This window comes from Rattus norvegicus, chromosome X, assembly GCF_021556685.1.
Source record: "Rattus norvegicus strain SHRSP/BbbUtx chromosome X, alternate assembly SHRSP_T2T, whole genome shotgun sequence".
Lineage (NCBI taxonomy): Eukaryota > Metazoa > Chordata > Mammalia > Rodentia > Muridae > Rattus > Rattus norvegicus.
The window spans coordinates 25,139,597-25,153,531 of NC_141554.1; the positions used below are offsets into that span (position 1 = coordinate 25,139,597).

The 13,935-nt window shown below is 41.6% G+C and overlaps 1 protein-coding gene across 19 annotated transcripts in view; it reads right to left on the reverse strand.

Moving 5' to 3' along the window:
• The window catches only part of Klf8 (KLF transcription factor 8), a 197,150-nt gene that overhangs the window by 53,531 nt on the left and 129,684 nt on the right, over nt 1-13,935 (reverse strand). For 4 of the 19 annotated variants that reach the window (XM_087599556.1, XM_087599553.1, XM_087599555.1 and 1 more), the window contains exons 1-2: nt 13,386-13,513; nt 12,615-12,799 (exon numbers count right to left, since the gene is read on the reverse strand). The exons of 10 other annotated variants lie outside the window; for them this stretch is intronic. In XM_087599556.1, coding sequence (XP_087455682.1) covers nt 12,615-12,799; nt 13,386-13,465 — 265 coding nt within the window. In that variant the 5' untranslated portion in view covers nt 13,466-13,513. 19 annotated transcript variants of the gene reach the window in all.

Below are 13,935 nucleotides of genomic sequence, written 5' to 3' on the forward strand. Positions count from 1 at the left end.
CTTTTATACGAGAATAAAATGTACACTACTGTGGATGCCGTATACACATAAGGGAATACAGGATCAGAGATATCAAGCAATGCCAGAGCCATGTAAGATGGGAATGATGGGCTGGATCTGAGTCTGGGTTTGATGCTCAGTATAGACGCTCTTTTTCTACCCAAACATATGAATACTTTCTTCTAAACATGATCTAGTCACCACACTCATGAACTAGTAACAGCAGCTGTGGTTACCTGCACAGGACCTGCTAGAAAGTCCAGTGTGAATAGGGAAGCCCAAAAGGCTCTACCTCTCAGAAGCTACAGTTACTGAACCTGAGCATTCTTTGGGGGTGTGGCCATCAGAATGTTACACATGCTCCTTCCAGTAGATGGCTCCACATCCATGCACAAATGGGTAGTAGCGTTAGTTAGACTCAGAAGTTGAGTGGGGAACAGATGGAGGAAAATTGGAAGTAGGGAGAAGAGAGGCGGATATGAGCATATTCCATTATATACATGTATAAAATTCTCAAAAATAAGTTTTTAGATGAAAAAATACAGCTCTGCACTCTGGAATAGCTTGGTAAAGTTGAAAAGAGTAACAGAGGTATTTTCATACCTTCGCAGTAAGCTCAGCTGTTAATAAAGAGAGTAAAGGTACCAAACTCACTAATTGTGGTATCATCAGAGAAAATGTGTACCAAATACAACTGGTGCACAGCAGTTAAGTTCCAGCTGAGAAAAGGAATAAAAAGCCACAGCTGCAAAGACTCATTGATCTGTAATATTGTATAAAATCTTACCTTTCATCTAATTATTGGAGAAAATGGAATCTAGACTTTAAATGAAATCCAACTTTAAAATGTTGGCAACTGGCTAATTTTTAGGACTATGAGATTAGGCAAAGTGGCTTGATTGCCCCCCCCCCCAAAATTTGTATGTGGAAGCAATTTATAGAGACATGGCCTTTATGGAAATAATTCAAAGTAAATGAGGTCATATAGGTAGCACACTAATCACAGAAAAACAGTCCCCTAAGAAGAAATACAGGAGGCTTCTCCATCTCTTCACTTAATACAAAGTAGACAGCCAAGAATGAAGCAATGTGAGTTAGGAAAGCAGCAACCGCAGTACATCTGGCTATGCTGAGATCCTGATCCCCAAATTCTAGCCCCTGCAACTAAAAACCCAAAACTTGTGTTGTTTAAAGCAGCCAGTTACTGGGATTTTGTTGAAACAGCTTTATATATACTAGTTAAGACTTTTCATTCCTACTAGAAATACTATAGAAATTTCAAATTTTCCTTAATGTTGATTAATAGAAAACTGGCTTAATAAAACATGCCTTAACCATACAGTAAAAAGTAGTCAAAAAGAACAATGAACATTTTGGTGAACATACAGGGAAGTATCTCAAAAGTATATTTTTAAGTAAGAAAAGAAAACAGTAGAACAATAATGCAAAATGAATTATTACTATTTGTGTGTAAAAGGAAAGGGAAAAATATAATTAAATTACATTCTCAAAAATAAATATTAGGCACCCAAATCCCGTGTGAGGGAGAGATAGACCTTCAGAGGGGCAGACATGCCTGGGAAGTCAGAGGAGACTACTCTCTGCCCACATTTCTGACTCCAGAGGAAAACGCCTAGCGCCATCTGGACCCCCTGTGCACAGGGTCCTGAGAGAAGGCAGGGCAGGACCTTCTGGTTGCTGCCCTCATGGAGAGCTGAAACCCGGCTCCGAGGAGCAACATCAGTCCCGAGACCAAGGTAAGACCAACTTTTCTGCTCCAAGTGACCTGTCTGGTGGACTCAGGACACACAAAGGCAAAATTCCTCAGGGACAGGGCACTTCCAGCTTCTAGCCGAGGGCCCGAACCTTCCTGATCCCGGCCCACAGCACCATGCTCCCAAACCTTTTGGGCAAGAGAGCTCACCACCGATACATGTGGGCACTCCTGAGACTGCAGGGCAGGAGAGACCGCCACTTCTGTCCACCTTTGCCCACATCCCTGGACCAAGAGGAAACTGTATAGGGCCTCTGGGAACAAGAAGATAGAGGTACCCAAGCTGCACGTGCCCTGTGGTACAGACTGGGCCCGGATCTGAAGGGACCCAGTCAAAGAGCTCCCTGCACCCAAATCCCATGGGAGGGAGAGCTAGGCTTTCAGAGGGGCAGACATGCCTGGGAAGCCAGAGGAGACTACATTTCTGACTCTAGAGGAAAACACCTAGCAACATCTGGGCCCCCTGTGCACAAGAACACCAGAGAAGGTGGGGCAGGCCCTGCTGGTTGCTGCCAGAGAGCTGGAACCCAGCACCAAGGAGCGATTTCAGGCCGAAGACCAGAGGTAAGACCAACTTTTCTGGTCTAAGTGACCTGCCTGGTGGACTCAGGACACAGGCCCACAGGAACAGCTGAAAGCCAGTAGACAGGAAAGACTACATGCCTGAAAGCAGAACACTCTGTTCCCATAACTGGCTGAAAGAAAACAGAAAAACTGGTCTACAGCACTCCTGACACACAGGCCTATAGGACGGTCTAATCGCTGTCAGAAATAGCAGAACAAGGAAACACCAGAGACAACCTGATGGCAAGAGGAAAGCACAGGGACCCAAGCAACAGAAACCAAGACTACATGGCATCAACGGAGCCCAATTCTCCCACCAAAGCAAACACTGAATATCCAAAGACATCAGAAAAGCGAGATATAGATTTTAAATCACATTTGATCATGATGATGGAGGACTTCAAGAAAACCATTAAGAACTCCCTTAGAGAAATGCAGGAAAACACAAGTAAACAAGTGGAAGCCCTTAGAGAGGAATTACAAAAATCTCTGAAAGAATTACAGGAAAACACAAACAGGTGAAGGAATTGAACGTGGAAATACAAGCAATAAAGAAAGCACAAAGGGAGACAGCCCTGGATATTGAAAACGAAAGGAAGAGACAAGGAGCGTAGATATAAGCATCACCAACAGAATACAAGAGATAGAAGGGAGAATCTCAGGAGCAGAGGATTCCATAGAAATCATCGCCAAAACTGTCAAAGATAATGTAAAATAGAAAAAGCTACTGGTCCAAAACATACAGGAAATCTAGGACACAATGAGAAGATTAAACCTAAGGATAATAGGTATAGAAGAGAGTGAAGACTCACAGGTCAAAGGACCAGTAAATATCTTCAACAAAATCATAGAAGAAAACTTCCCTAACCTAAAGAAAGAGATGCCCATAAATATACAAGAAGCCTACAGAACTCCAAATAGATTGGACCAGAAAAGAAACTCCTCCCATCACATAATAGTCAAAACACCAAACGCACAAAATAAAGAAAGAATATTAAAAGCAGTAAGGGAAAAAGGTCACGTAACATATAAAGGCAAACCTATCAAAATTACACCAGACTTTTCGCCAGAACTATGAAAGCCAGAAGATCCTGGACAGATGTCATACAGACCCTAAGAGAACACAAATGCCAGCCAAGGTTACTGTATCCAGCAAAACTCTCAATTAACATCGATGGAGAAACCAAGATATTCCATGACTAAACCAAATTTACATAACATCTTTCTACAAATCCAGCACTACAAAGGATAATAAATGGTAAAGACAAACACAAGTAGGCAAGGTACACTCTAGAAAAAGCAAGAAACTAATCATTTTGCAACAAAACAAAGAGAAGACAAGCACACAAACATAACCTCACATCCAAATATGAATATAACAGGAAGCAACAATCACTATTCCTTAATATATCAACATTAATGGACTCAATTCCCCAATAAAAAGACAGAGATTAACAAACTGTATACTCAATAAAGACCCAAAATTTTTCTGCCTACAGGTAACACACCTCAGAGACAAAGACAGACACTACCTCAGAGTAAAAGGTGGAAAAACAACTTTCCAAGCAAATGGTCTGATAAAGCAAGCTGGACTAGCCATTCTAATATCGAATAAAATCGATTTTTAACCAAAAGTCATCAAAAAACATAAGTAAGGACTCTTCATATTCATCAAAGGAAAATCCACCAAGATGAACTCTCAATCCTAAATATCTATGCTCCAAATATAAGGGCACCTACATACATAAAAGAAACCTTACTAAAGCTCAAAGCACACATTACACATCACACAATAATAGTAGGAGATTTCAATACCCCACTCTAATCAATGCACAGACCATGGAAACAGAAATTAAACAGAGACATAGACAGACCAAGTGAAGTCATGAACCAAATGGATTTAAAAGATATTTATAGAACATTCTATCCTAAAAAAAAAAAAAAGGATATCCTTCTTCTCACCACATCATGGTACTTTCTCCAAAATTGACCAGATAATCGGACACAAAACAGGCCTCAACAAATACAGAAAGATAGAAAGAAATAATCCCATGTGTCCTATCAGACCACCATGAGCTAAAGCTGGTCTTCAAACACAATAAGGAAAGAACGCCCACATATACATGGAAGTTGAACAATGTTCTACTCAATGATAACCTGGTCAAGGAAGAAATAAAGAAAGAAATTAAAGACTTCTTAGAATTTAATGAAAATGAAGGTACAACATACCCAAACTTATGGGACACAATGAAAGCTGAGCTAAGAGGAAAACTCATCGCTCTGAGTGCCAGCAGAAAGAAACAGGAAAGAGCATATATCAGCAGCTTGACAGCACACCTAAAAGCGCTAGAACAAAAAGAAGTAAATACACCCAGGAGTAGTAGAGGCAGGAAATAATCAAACTCAGAGCTGAAATCAACCAAGTAGAAATAAAAATGACTATACAAAGAATCAAAAGAACCAAAAGCTGGTTCTTTGAGAAAATCAACAAAGTAGATAAACCCTTAGCCAGACTAACCAGAGGACACAGAGAGTCTGTCCAAATTAACAAAATCAGAAATGAAAAGGGAGACATAACAATATAATCAGAGGAAATTCAAAAAATCATCCTATTATAAAAGCCTATATTCAAGAAAACTTGAAAATCTGGAGGAAATGGACAATTTCCTAGACAGATACCAGGTACGAAAGTTAAATCAGGAACAGATAAACCATTTAAACAACCCCATCACTCCTAAAGAAATAGAAGCAGTCATTAAAGGTCTCCCAACCAAAAAGAGCCCAAGTCCAGACGGGTTCAGTGCAGAATTCTATCACACCTTCATAGAAGACCTCATATAAATACTCTCCAAACTATTCCACAAAATAGAAACAGATGGAGCACTACCGAATTCCTTCTATGAAGCCACAATTACTCTTATACCTAAACCACACAAAGACCCGACAAAGAAATAGAACTTCAGACCAATTTCCCTTATGAATATCGACGCAAAAATACTCAATAAAATTCTGGCAAACCGAATCCAAGAGCACATCAAAACAATCATCCACCATGATCAAGTAGGCTTCATCCCAGGCATGCAGGGATGGTTCAATATACGGAAAACCATCAACGTGATCCATTATATAAACAAACTGAAAGAACAAAACCACATGATCATTTCATTAGATGCTAAGAAAGCATTTGACAAAATTCAACACCCCTTCATGATAAAAGTCCTGGAAAGACAGGAATTCAAGGCCCATACCTAAACATAGTAAAAGCCATAAACAGCAAACCAGTGGCTAATATTAAACTAAATGGAGATAAACTTGAAGCAATCCCACTAAAATCAGGGACTAGACAACACTGCCCACTCTCTCCCTCCTTATTCAATATAGTTCCCGAACTCCTAGCCAGAGCAATCAGACAACAAAAGAAGATCAAAGGGATACAGATTAGAAAGGAAGAAGTCAAAATATCACTATTTGCAGATGATAGGATAGTATATTTAAGTGATCCGAAAAGTTCCACCAGAGAACTACTAAACCTGATAAACACCTGCAGCAAAGTGGCTGGATATAAAATTAACTCAAATAAATCAGTAGCCTTCCTCTACACAAAAGAAAAACAAGCTGAGAAAGAAATTAGGGAAACGACACCCTTGATAAGAGTCCCAAATAATAAAAAATACCTTGGTGTGACTTTAACCAAGCAAGTGAAAGATCTGTATGATAAGAACTTCAAGCCTCTGAAGAAAGAAATTAAAGAAGATCTCAGAAGATGGAAAGATCTCCCGTGCACATGAATTGGCAGGATTAATATAGTAAAAAGGGCCATTTTACCAAAAGTGATCTACAGATTCAATGTAATCCCCATCAAAATGCCAATCCAATTCTTCATAGAGTTAGACAGAACAACTTGCAAATTCATCTGGAATAACAAAAAACCCAGGATAGCTAAAGCTATCCTCAACAATAAAAGGACTTCTGGGGGAGACACTATCCCTGAACTCAAGCAGTATTACAGAGCAATAGTGATAAAAACTGTATGGTGTTATTGGTACAGAGACAGACAGACAGACCAGTGGAATAGAATTGAATACCCAGAAATGAACCCACACACCTATGGTCACTTGATTTTTGACAAAGGAGCCAAAACCTTCCAATGGAAAAAAGATAGCATTTTTAGCATATGGTGCTGGTTCAACTGGAGGTCAGCATGTAGAAGAATGCAGATCGATCCATTCTTATCACCCTGTACAAAGCTAAAGTTCAGTTGGATCAAGGACCACCACATCAAACCAGATACACTCAAACTAATAAAAGAAAAAGTGGGGAAGAATCTCAAACACATGGGCACTGGAGAAAATTTCCTGAACAAAACACCAATGGCTTATGCTCTAAGATCAAGAATCGACAAATGGGATCTCATAAAACTACAAAGCTTCTGTAAGGCAAAGGACACGGTGGTTAGGACAAAACTGTAAGCAACAGATTGGGAAAAGATCTTTACCAATCCTGCAACAGATAGCTGGCTCATATCCAAAATATACAAAGAATTCAAGAAATTAGACTGCAGGGAGACAAATAACCCTATTAAAAATGGGGTTCAGAGATAAACAAAGAATTCACAGCTGAGGAATGTCGAATGGCTGAGAAGCAGCTAAAGAAATGTTCAACATCTTTAGTCATAAGGGAAATGCAAATCAAAACAACCCTGAGATTCTACCTCACACCAGTGAGAATGGCTAAGATCAAAAACTCAGGTGACAGCAGATGCTGGCGAGGATGCGGAGAAAGAGGAACACTCCTCCATTGTTGGTGGGATTGCAGACTGGTACAACCATTCTGGAAATCAGTCTGGAAGCTCCTCAGAAAATTGGACACTGAACTGCCTGAGGATCCAGCTATACCTCTCTTGGGCATATACCCACAAGATGCCCCAACATATAAAAAAGACACGTGCTCCACTATGTTCATAGCAGCCTTATTCATAATAGCCAGAAGCTGGAAAGAACCAGATGCCCTTCAACAGAGGAATGGATACAGAAAATGTGGTACATCTACACAATGGAATATTACTCAGCTATCAAAAACAATGAGTTTATGAAATTCATAGGCAAATGGATGGAACTGGAAAATATCATCCTGAGTGAGGTAACCCAATCACAGAAAAACACACATGGTATGCACTCATTGATAAGTGGATATTAGCCAATATGCTTGAATTACCCTAGATGCACAGAACACATGAAACTCGAGAAGGATGACCAAAATGCGAATGCTTCACTCCTTCTTTAAAAGGGGAACAAGAATAACCTTGGTAGGGAATAGGGAGACAAAGTTTAGAACAGAGGCAGAAGGAATTCCCATTCAGAGCCTGCCCCACATGTGGCCCATACATATACAGCCACCCAATTAGACAAGATGGATGATGCAAAGAAGTGCAGACCGACAGGAGCCGGATGTAGATCTCTCCTGAGAGACACAGCCAGAATACAGCAAATAGAGAGGCGAATGCCAGCAGCAAACCACTGAACTAAGAATAGGACCCCCGTTGAAGGAGTCAGAGAAAGAACTGGAAGAGCTTGAAGGGGCTCGAGACCCCATATGAACAACAATGCCAACCAACCAGGGCTTCCAGGGACTAAGCCACTACCCAAAGGCTATACATGGACTGACCCTGGACTCTGACCTCATAGGTAGCAATGAATATCCTAGTAAGATCACCAGTGGAAGGGGAAGCCCTGGGTCCTGCCAAGACTGAACCCCCAGTGAACGTGATTGTTAAGGGGAGGGTGGTAATGGGGGGAGGATGGGGAGGGGAACACCCATAGAGAAGAGAAGAGGGAGGAGTTAGGGGGATGATGGCCGGGAAACCGGGAAAGGGAAGGAAAATGGAAATGTAAATAAGAAAAACCCAATTTAATAAAGATGAAAAAAAACAAAAAAATGTTGAGTAATATATATGTGTGTATTCATTATTTGAAATACTTCAAATATCTCCACAATGAATAAGAAGAATTTTCACTGTATAGCCTTTTGTTTATAAAGTTCTTAAGCTATACAGAACATCATCAATTCAAAATACATCCATTAAGAAAAAATAAAATAATCTGTTCAAAGAGAGTTTAAAATTTTTAGGGCAAACAAAACATTTATGTGAATTGCAAATCATATATAAGGGTAATTATTTAAGCCTCTGTCCAAAATTAAGGTCGTGGCAGATTTTAGGATAATGAAAGACAGAAAAGCCTATATTTTGTGGGTAACATATGAGAACACAACTAAAACCCCATTTTCTTACTGCTTACTATACTTTCATAAATTCTGAAAGTGTTTTCACAAGATTAAAGCAATTATGTTCCTCAATGGCACTCAAGTAGTTTCTATGACGATCTCCAGTTCACAGAGGAGAACACTCAAATGCATAGTTTAAGTAACTTTGCCAAGGTAATCATAATGGCTAGTTGTAGAAACAAGATGGAAAGGGGAAAAGTGTGGTATGAGCCTTGGTTAAGTCTAATGGTGAAAAAAATAGGTTCTATTTTAGAAATGGTAATGTGAATGGTTTGAAGTATCTTTTTGTTTGTTTGTTTTTGACACAGGGTTTCTCTGTGTAGCACTGATTGTCCTAGAACTTACAGATCCACCTGCCTCTGCCTCCCGTAGAGTTTTGGGATTAACCGCATGCCACCACCACTACCAGCAGGCATGTTTGAAATATCTTAAAAGAAGGTACTAGAGCATCATGGTTGCACCTTCAAACTCTCACAGGTTAGGGAGGTAGTTCAGCGGTAGAACACTTAACTAGCATGTATAAGACCCTTTAATTCTTAACACAGAAAAAAAATCCACATTGAACTTTAAAAAAATCTAAATACACAGATAACATTTTTAATATATTATACAGAACATCTAGCAAGTTCTGGAGACTTATATCTAACTTCCTGTTACCTTTCTCCCTTCAGGTATACAATGACATTAAAAGGTAAACACCCTTAAAACCAGAAAACTGGTGAAATTCTTCATTTCAATACATTATTTGTAACCATTAAGTACCACATCATTTTAGAAATAAGGGATGAGGCTAGGGGATAAAGTTGAGTTATGGTTCAAAAACAGATCAGAAATCTAACTTCTACTTATAAAATCAAAATAAATGATATCCATATGTAAGCTAGAAAGAAAACCAAACAGATGATCCATTAAGTCAACTACACTGATCAGTTTCTCTTCACTTACCAAAAAGCAGTTTAGAATAAGAACTTAGACAGGACCGGTGTTGGCGAGCACCTTTACGCTCAGCGCTCCAGAGGCAGAGACAGGCAGATCTGTGAGTTGCGAGACCAGCCCCGTCTATAAAGCAAGTTCCAGGACAGCAGGGGCTGTACTGAGAAACCCTGTCTCAAAAAAAACTAAAAAAACAAAAAAAAGAGTAAGACCTTAGATCATAATCTCACAAAATATGTACGAAGTGTTTGCAAGGGGAAAGGTTGTAAAGGAAAGGTTAAGTGCTATGAAGACACTAGGGTACTGAGTGTCATCCACTAGCTCTGAGTCTCAAAGGGGACTGGGGGCTTAGTTATAAATACAAATAAGCAAAAATGCAGCAGACAGTGATCAAGTTCCCAGAAAATTCAGGAACAATCATGTAGTGCTTCAAACCACTATTTACAGATGCAAAAGAAAATAAAGTTTTCATAATAATTTTAAGTAGGAATGAATGATGGATGTAATGCTATAAATACGTATCAGGACACATAAAATCAAGCATATTATAAGACAGTTTATTTGTCTTATAGAAGAACCTATAGTGCTATCTGAACAATAGCTGGCAGGACAAGGAAGATCTGTAGAGGACAGGGACATTAGTAGGACTTAAATAAGAATGAGAATACTGTGGAAGGATAAAGAAAATAATTCAAACAGAAAATACACTTTAAAAACTTCTCAGTGGTTTCAACAGTTTGTCCCGATAAGTTTGAGCACTCCGGAGGCTCAGGGAAAAGGATTGAGAGTTCAATGCCAGCTTGACTACACCCTGTCATCATTTTTAAAAACGCCAATAATATCCCAGATCCTGGTTTCAATGTCTGCTGAGGGGGAAAAAACACCTTTTTTTCCACTCAGAACCTAACATTCAGCATGTCAGTTTGCTAAATGAATTCTGTATTAAAAAGGTATTCTTCCTTCATTCAACAGTTTAAGTGAGCCCATAAAGTTCAACTGACTCCAAACCAAGGTAAACATATAGATGCACTGCACCGGAGGGATAGCTACAGGTTAAGAGTACTTTTTGCTCTTCCCGAGAACCCAGGTTCAGTTGCCAGCATCCATGTTGGGCAACTCACAATTACCCATAATTCTAGCTTCTTCACACATGCAGCATTTACTTACACACATACAAAAACATGTAAGTAAAAATAATAAAACAAGAAATAAAGAAAACATCTAAAGATTACTGGGCCCCTGCCAGAGTAAAAAACAAAGGAGTAGCCAAACTCCACCTCCTCACACGAGAAATAGTCATTCTAGAAAGACTAATAGCCAGTAAGTGGTAACTTGGAAATTTAAAAAACAAAGAAACCAAAAACAACCAGCGGGAACCACTAAAAGGCCCATCTCTAAAATGCACATACAGCAAAGCTGAGGTTGGCTGCTCTGAAAGAAAGAGAGTTCTATGAAAGGAGAACCTTTATGCAATTTGGTCTTCAGAACAGACTGGGCAGTTATTTTTGTCACTTAACACTTTGGAAGTTGTATTTCCACCCTTCCTGCATCTTGCCTATCTGTCCTCTAAGCTAACCTAAAGGCACTGTGCCTAGCCTGCCTTGCCAACAGTTTCCAAGGATTAATGCCTCTCTCATAAGGGTTACCCCCAAACTTTGAAGAGGATGAAGTCACTTGTGAGCCACTGGTTTGATATCCAAAGGTCTTGCTTGTTACATCGTCTTGGTTAAACTAACCAAAGAATCAGAAGATAGGCAGATTAGTGGCCTTTTCTCTTGCAGCTGATAAAATCCAGTGGGAACAATGTTAAATCACAAATAAATAAGGCATATATTTTAGCCTGTCTTTGAGCAAGCTATTCAAACTGCACAGGCCTTCCTTCCCCTTCATCTGAAATGTGCTTTAAGGACATCGAAGTACAAAGTCTACCAGCAGCGAGCCAGAGAAAACCCGAGTAGGAAAAGAACGTGAAGAATGGCGAGTAGGAACAGCCTGTATCATATATACCTTCTGAATAAGAATTTTTAATATGCATCCCTCAGAGGAGAAAAGCAAGGTACATGGTCAATACAACTAGTTCATGCTGGTAGGAGGGGTTCAAAGTACATCTTTTTATTATCACAAACCAACTATCTTCAGATTAAAATCCAATTCTAGAGATGAGGCTCTTTTTCTTTTTTCTCCATCACTATTACACTAAATGACATACTAGTACTTTAGAATTTTTTCCGCAATTACAACAATATTAGAGAAAATAAAGTATTGTTCCCCCTGGCCACCTGTTAGGACATGGTTTAGTTTCTACAAAATTCTTAGGGTCAAAAAAAGTACAAAAAGCTTCACCTTGTGGCTAAGCAAGTCCCTTTGCTCCAGTAGTCAGCATTTCTGGCTGATCTTCCACCTACAGGAACTAACCCCTTGGCCACATCTTAAAGAGCCTAGATAGGGCTTTAGCTTCTTCCTGCAACCAAGCCCAGCCCCTCCTTAAAGAGGGACATGCCCTAAGCAGCTCCTTAGCAGAAAGGATCTAGCTGTCAGCACCAAGAGAACAGGCTCCCAACCTAACTCTTCGCTTTCCCTCCTCCCTCGTTTTTTTTTTAAAGCATCTCTAGGTACCTGCTACTGCTTGGGGGAAGGGAGGGGGTGACGTAAGTGGGATCAGTGCTCCTCCAAATCCTCTTCTCTCACGCGGAGACTTTGGATGTACAGGGTTAAAACAAACCTTACCACTTAAGGAGGATCGAGAGTGCCTAGACAGGACAGATTGAACTAGACAAACCTATCCATTCGTGTCCCCTTCCAATTCTTCCACAAGGCCCCCTGAAGTACCCTTCCTCTTAGTCACTACGATCCTTAAGGGAAGTCATTTTCCACTGAGTTTAATTTGATTCTACATAATGTTCTTACCCCCTTCTGCTTGCTCATCTCCCCCATCCCACTTCACTGCTAAAACCCAAAGACAAGTGGGTGTGTGCGGTTGGCACGCGCGAGGGGTGGGGGGTGGGGGGGATCGGAACCTAGACTGAAGACATGAGAGTGTTTCTTTCCCCGAGTCACTTACCGCCTATGCCTCTAGCCGAGGACTCCTGAAGTGTCCGGAGCTCACGCAGTCCTCTCAGAGACTCATACTCCAGAGCTGATCTCAAGGCAGCTGTTCCCCTTGCACCCGCCCATGTCTGACAGCGCGCCTGGTAACGCGCTTTAGCCTTCTCTTCCTTGGTCCCCCACCTCCCTGTTTTCTCCAGGCTGGAAAAGGATGGGGAAAACGAAAAAGGGAGGGAGTCGATTTAGACCCAGCTGGGCCACCCTCAGAACAAGGGAAACAAAGCTTTCAAGCATCCAAGCCCCGAATCGGGGCGGTGGAGCCGACTTCCTAAAAAGAATCCTCCCACTGCAGCCTTCCCTGTGCTAAAAATACAGCGGCTTCTCCGGGGCGAAGTGGCCAGCGCTGAAGCTCCTGCGTTCCCCTTTTACCTCAACCGATTCAGTTCCGGCCAAGCCCATTCTCCACCCACCTCAGAACTCCTCAAACCTTCGCCTAGAGAGTCCGGGCGGGGTCCCAGCAAAGCACCCAAACCTTAGATCACGACTTGAACGCAAAGTTGAGAGAGAGAGGGAGGGAGTCAGTGAAGACCCACAAGGAGACAGCGCCAGAGGATCCCCTCCACGCAGCGGTTAGTGCTGCACACCCGGCGCCTTCCTAAAAAGAAAGGAGGAAAAGACGCCTGCGATTGGTCGAAATATATAGGAAAACACCGGCCCAAGGCAGGGACTCCCACGCGAGTGGGAGGCACTCCTGCAGGACCGCGCCTGAGAGACTTCTCGGTGGTACCTGGCTGCCCCACTGGTATACCGCACCCGCGGGTCAAAGCCTGGTGCTCTCGCCAGGCAATCTGAGCAGATGGAGTACATAGCTCTTTCTGTGTCAGACTAGGCCCAGAAGAGAGGTGCGACTACCACGAGGACTCCACCTAGGGTGGAGTTCCTTAAAAAGGACAAGTGGCCGCTAGAGGGGAGTGGAGTGGGAGGGGTTGGATATGGGTGGGGCAGAAAAGGCGGAGGGACAGAGGAGGGGGTGGGGCAGGACCTAGGAGCTCGGTGCTGTCTCTCCCCTGGCGGCCTTCTCAGTTGGCCTCCCGCAGCTGCAGGTAGGACTAAAAGCCTTTTCAGTGCATCCTTAGTAGTCTTCGGCTTAGAGGTTTTCAGGCATACTACTTGGTCACCTATCCACCGGGATTTAAGCTCTCCAGAGGAGGTTGAGAAGGGTGCAGTGATTGGGAATAGATATGTCTAGGAAGAAAGGGAAGCAGAATGGGGAGTGCCAGTAAAATGGTAAGTGTAAACGGGTTTTTTAAACCCTCCCAGTTCTCCATGGCAACATG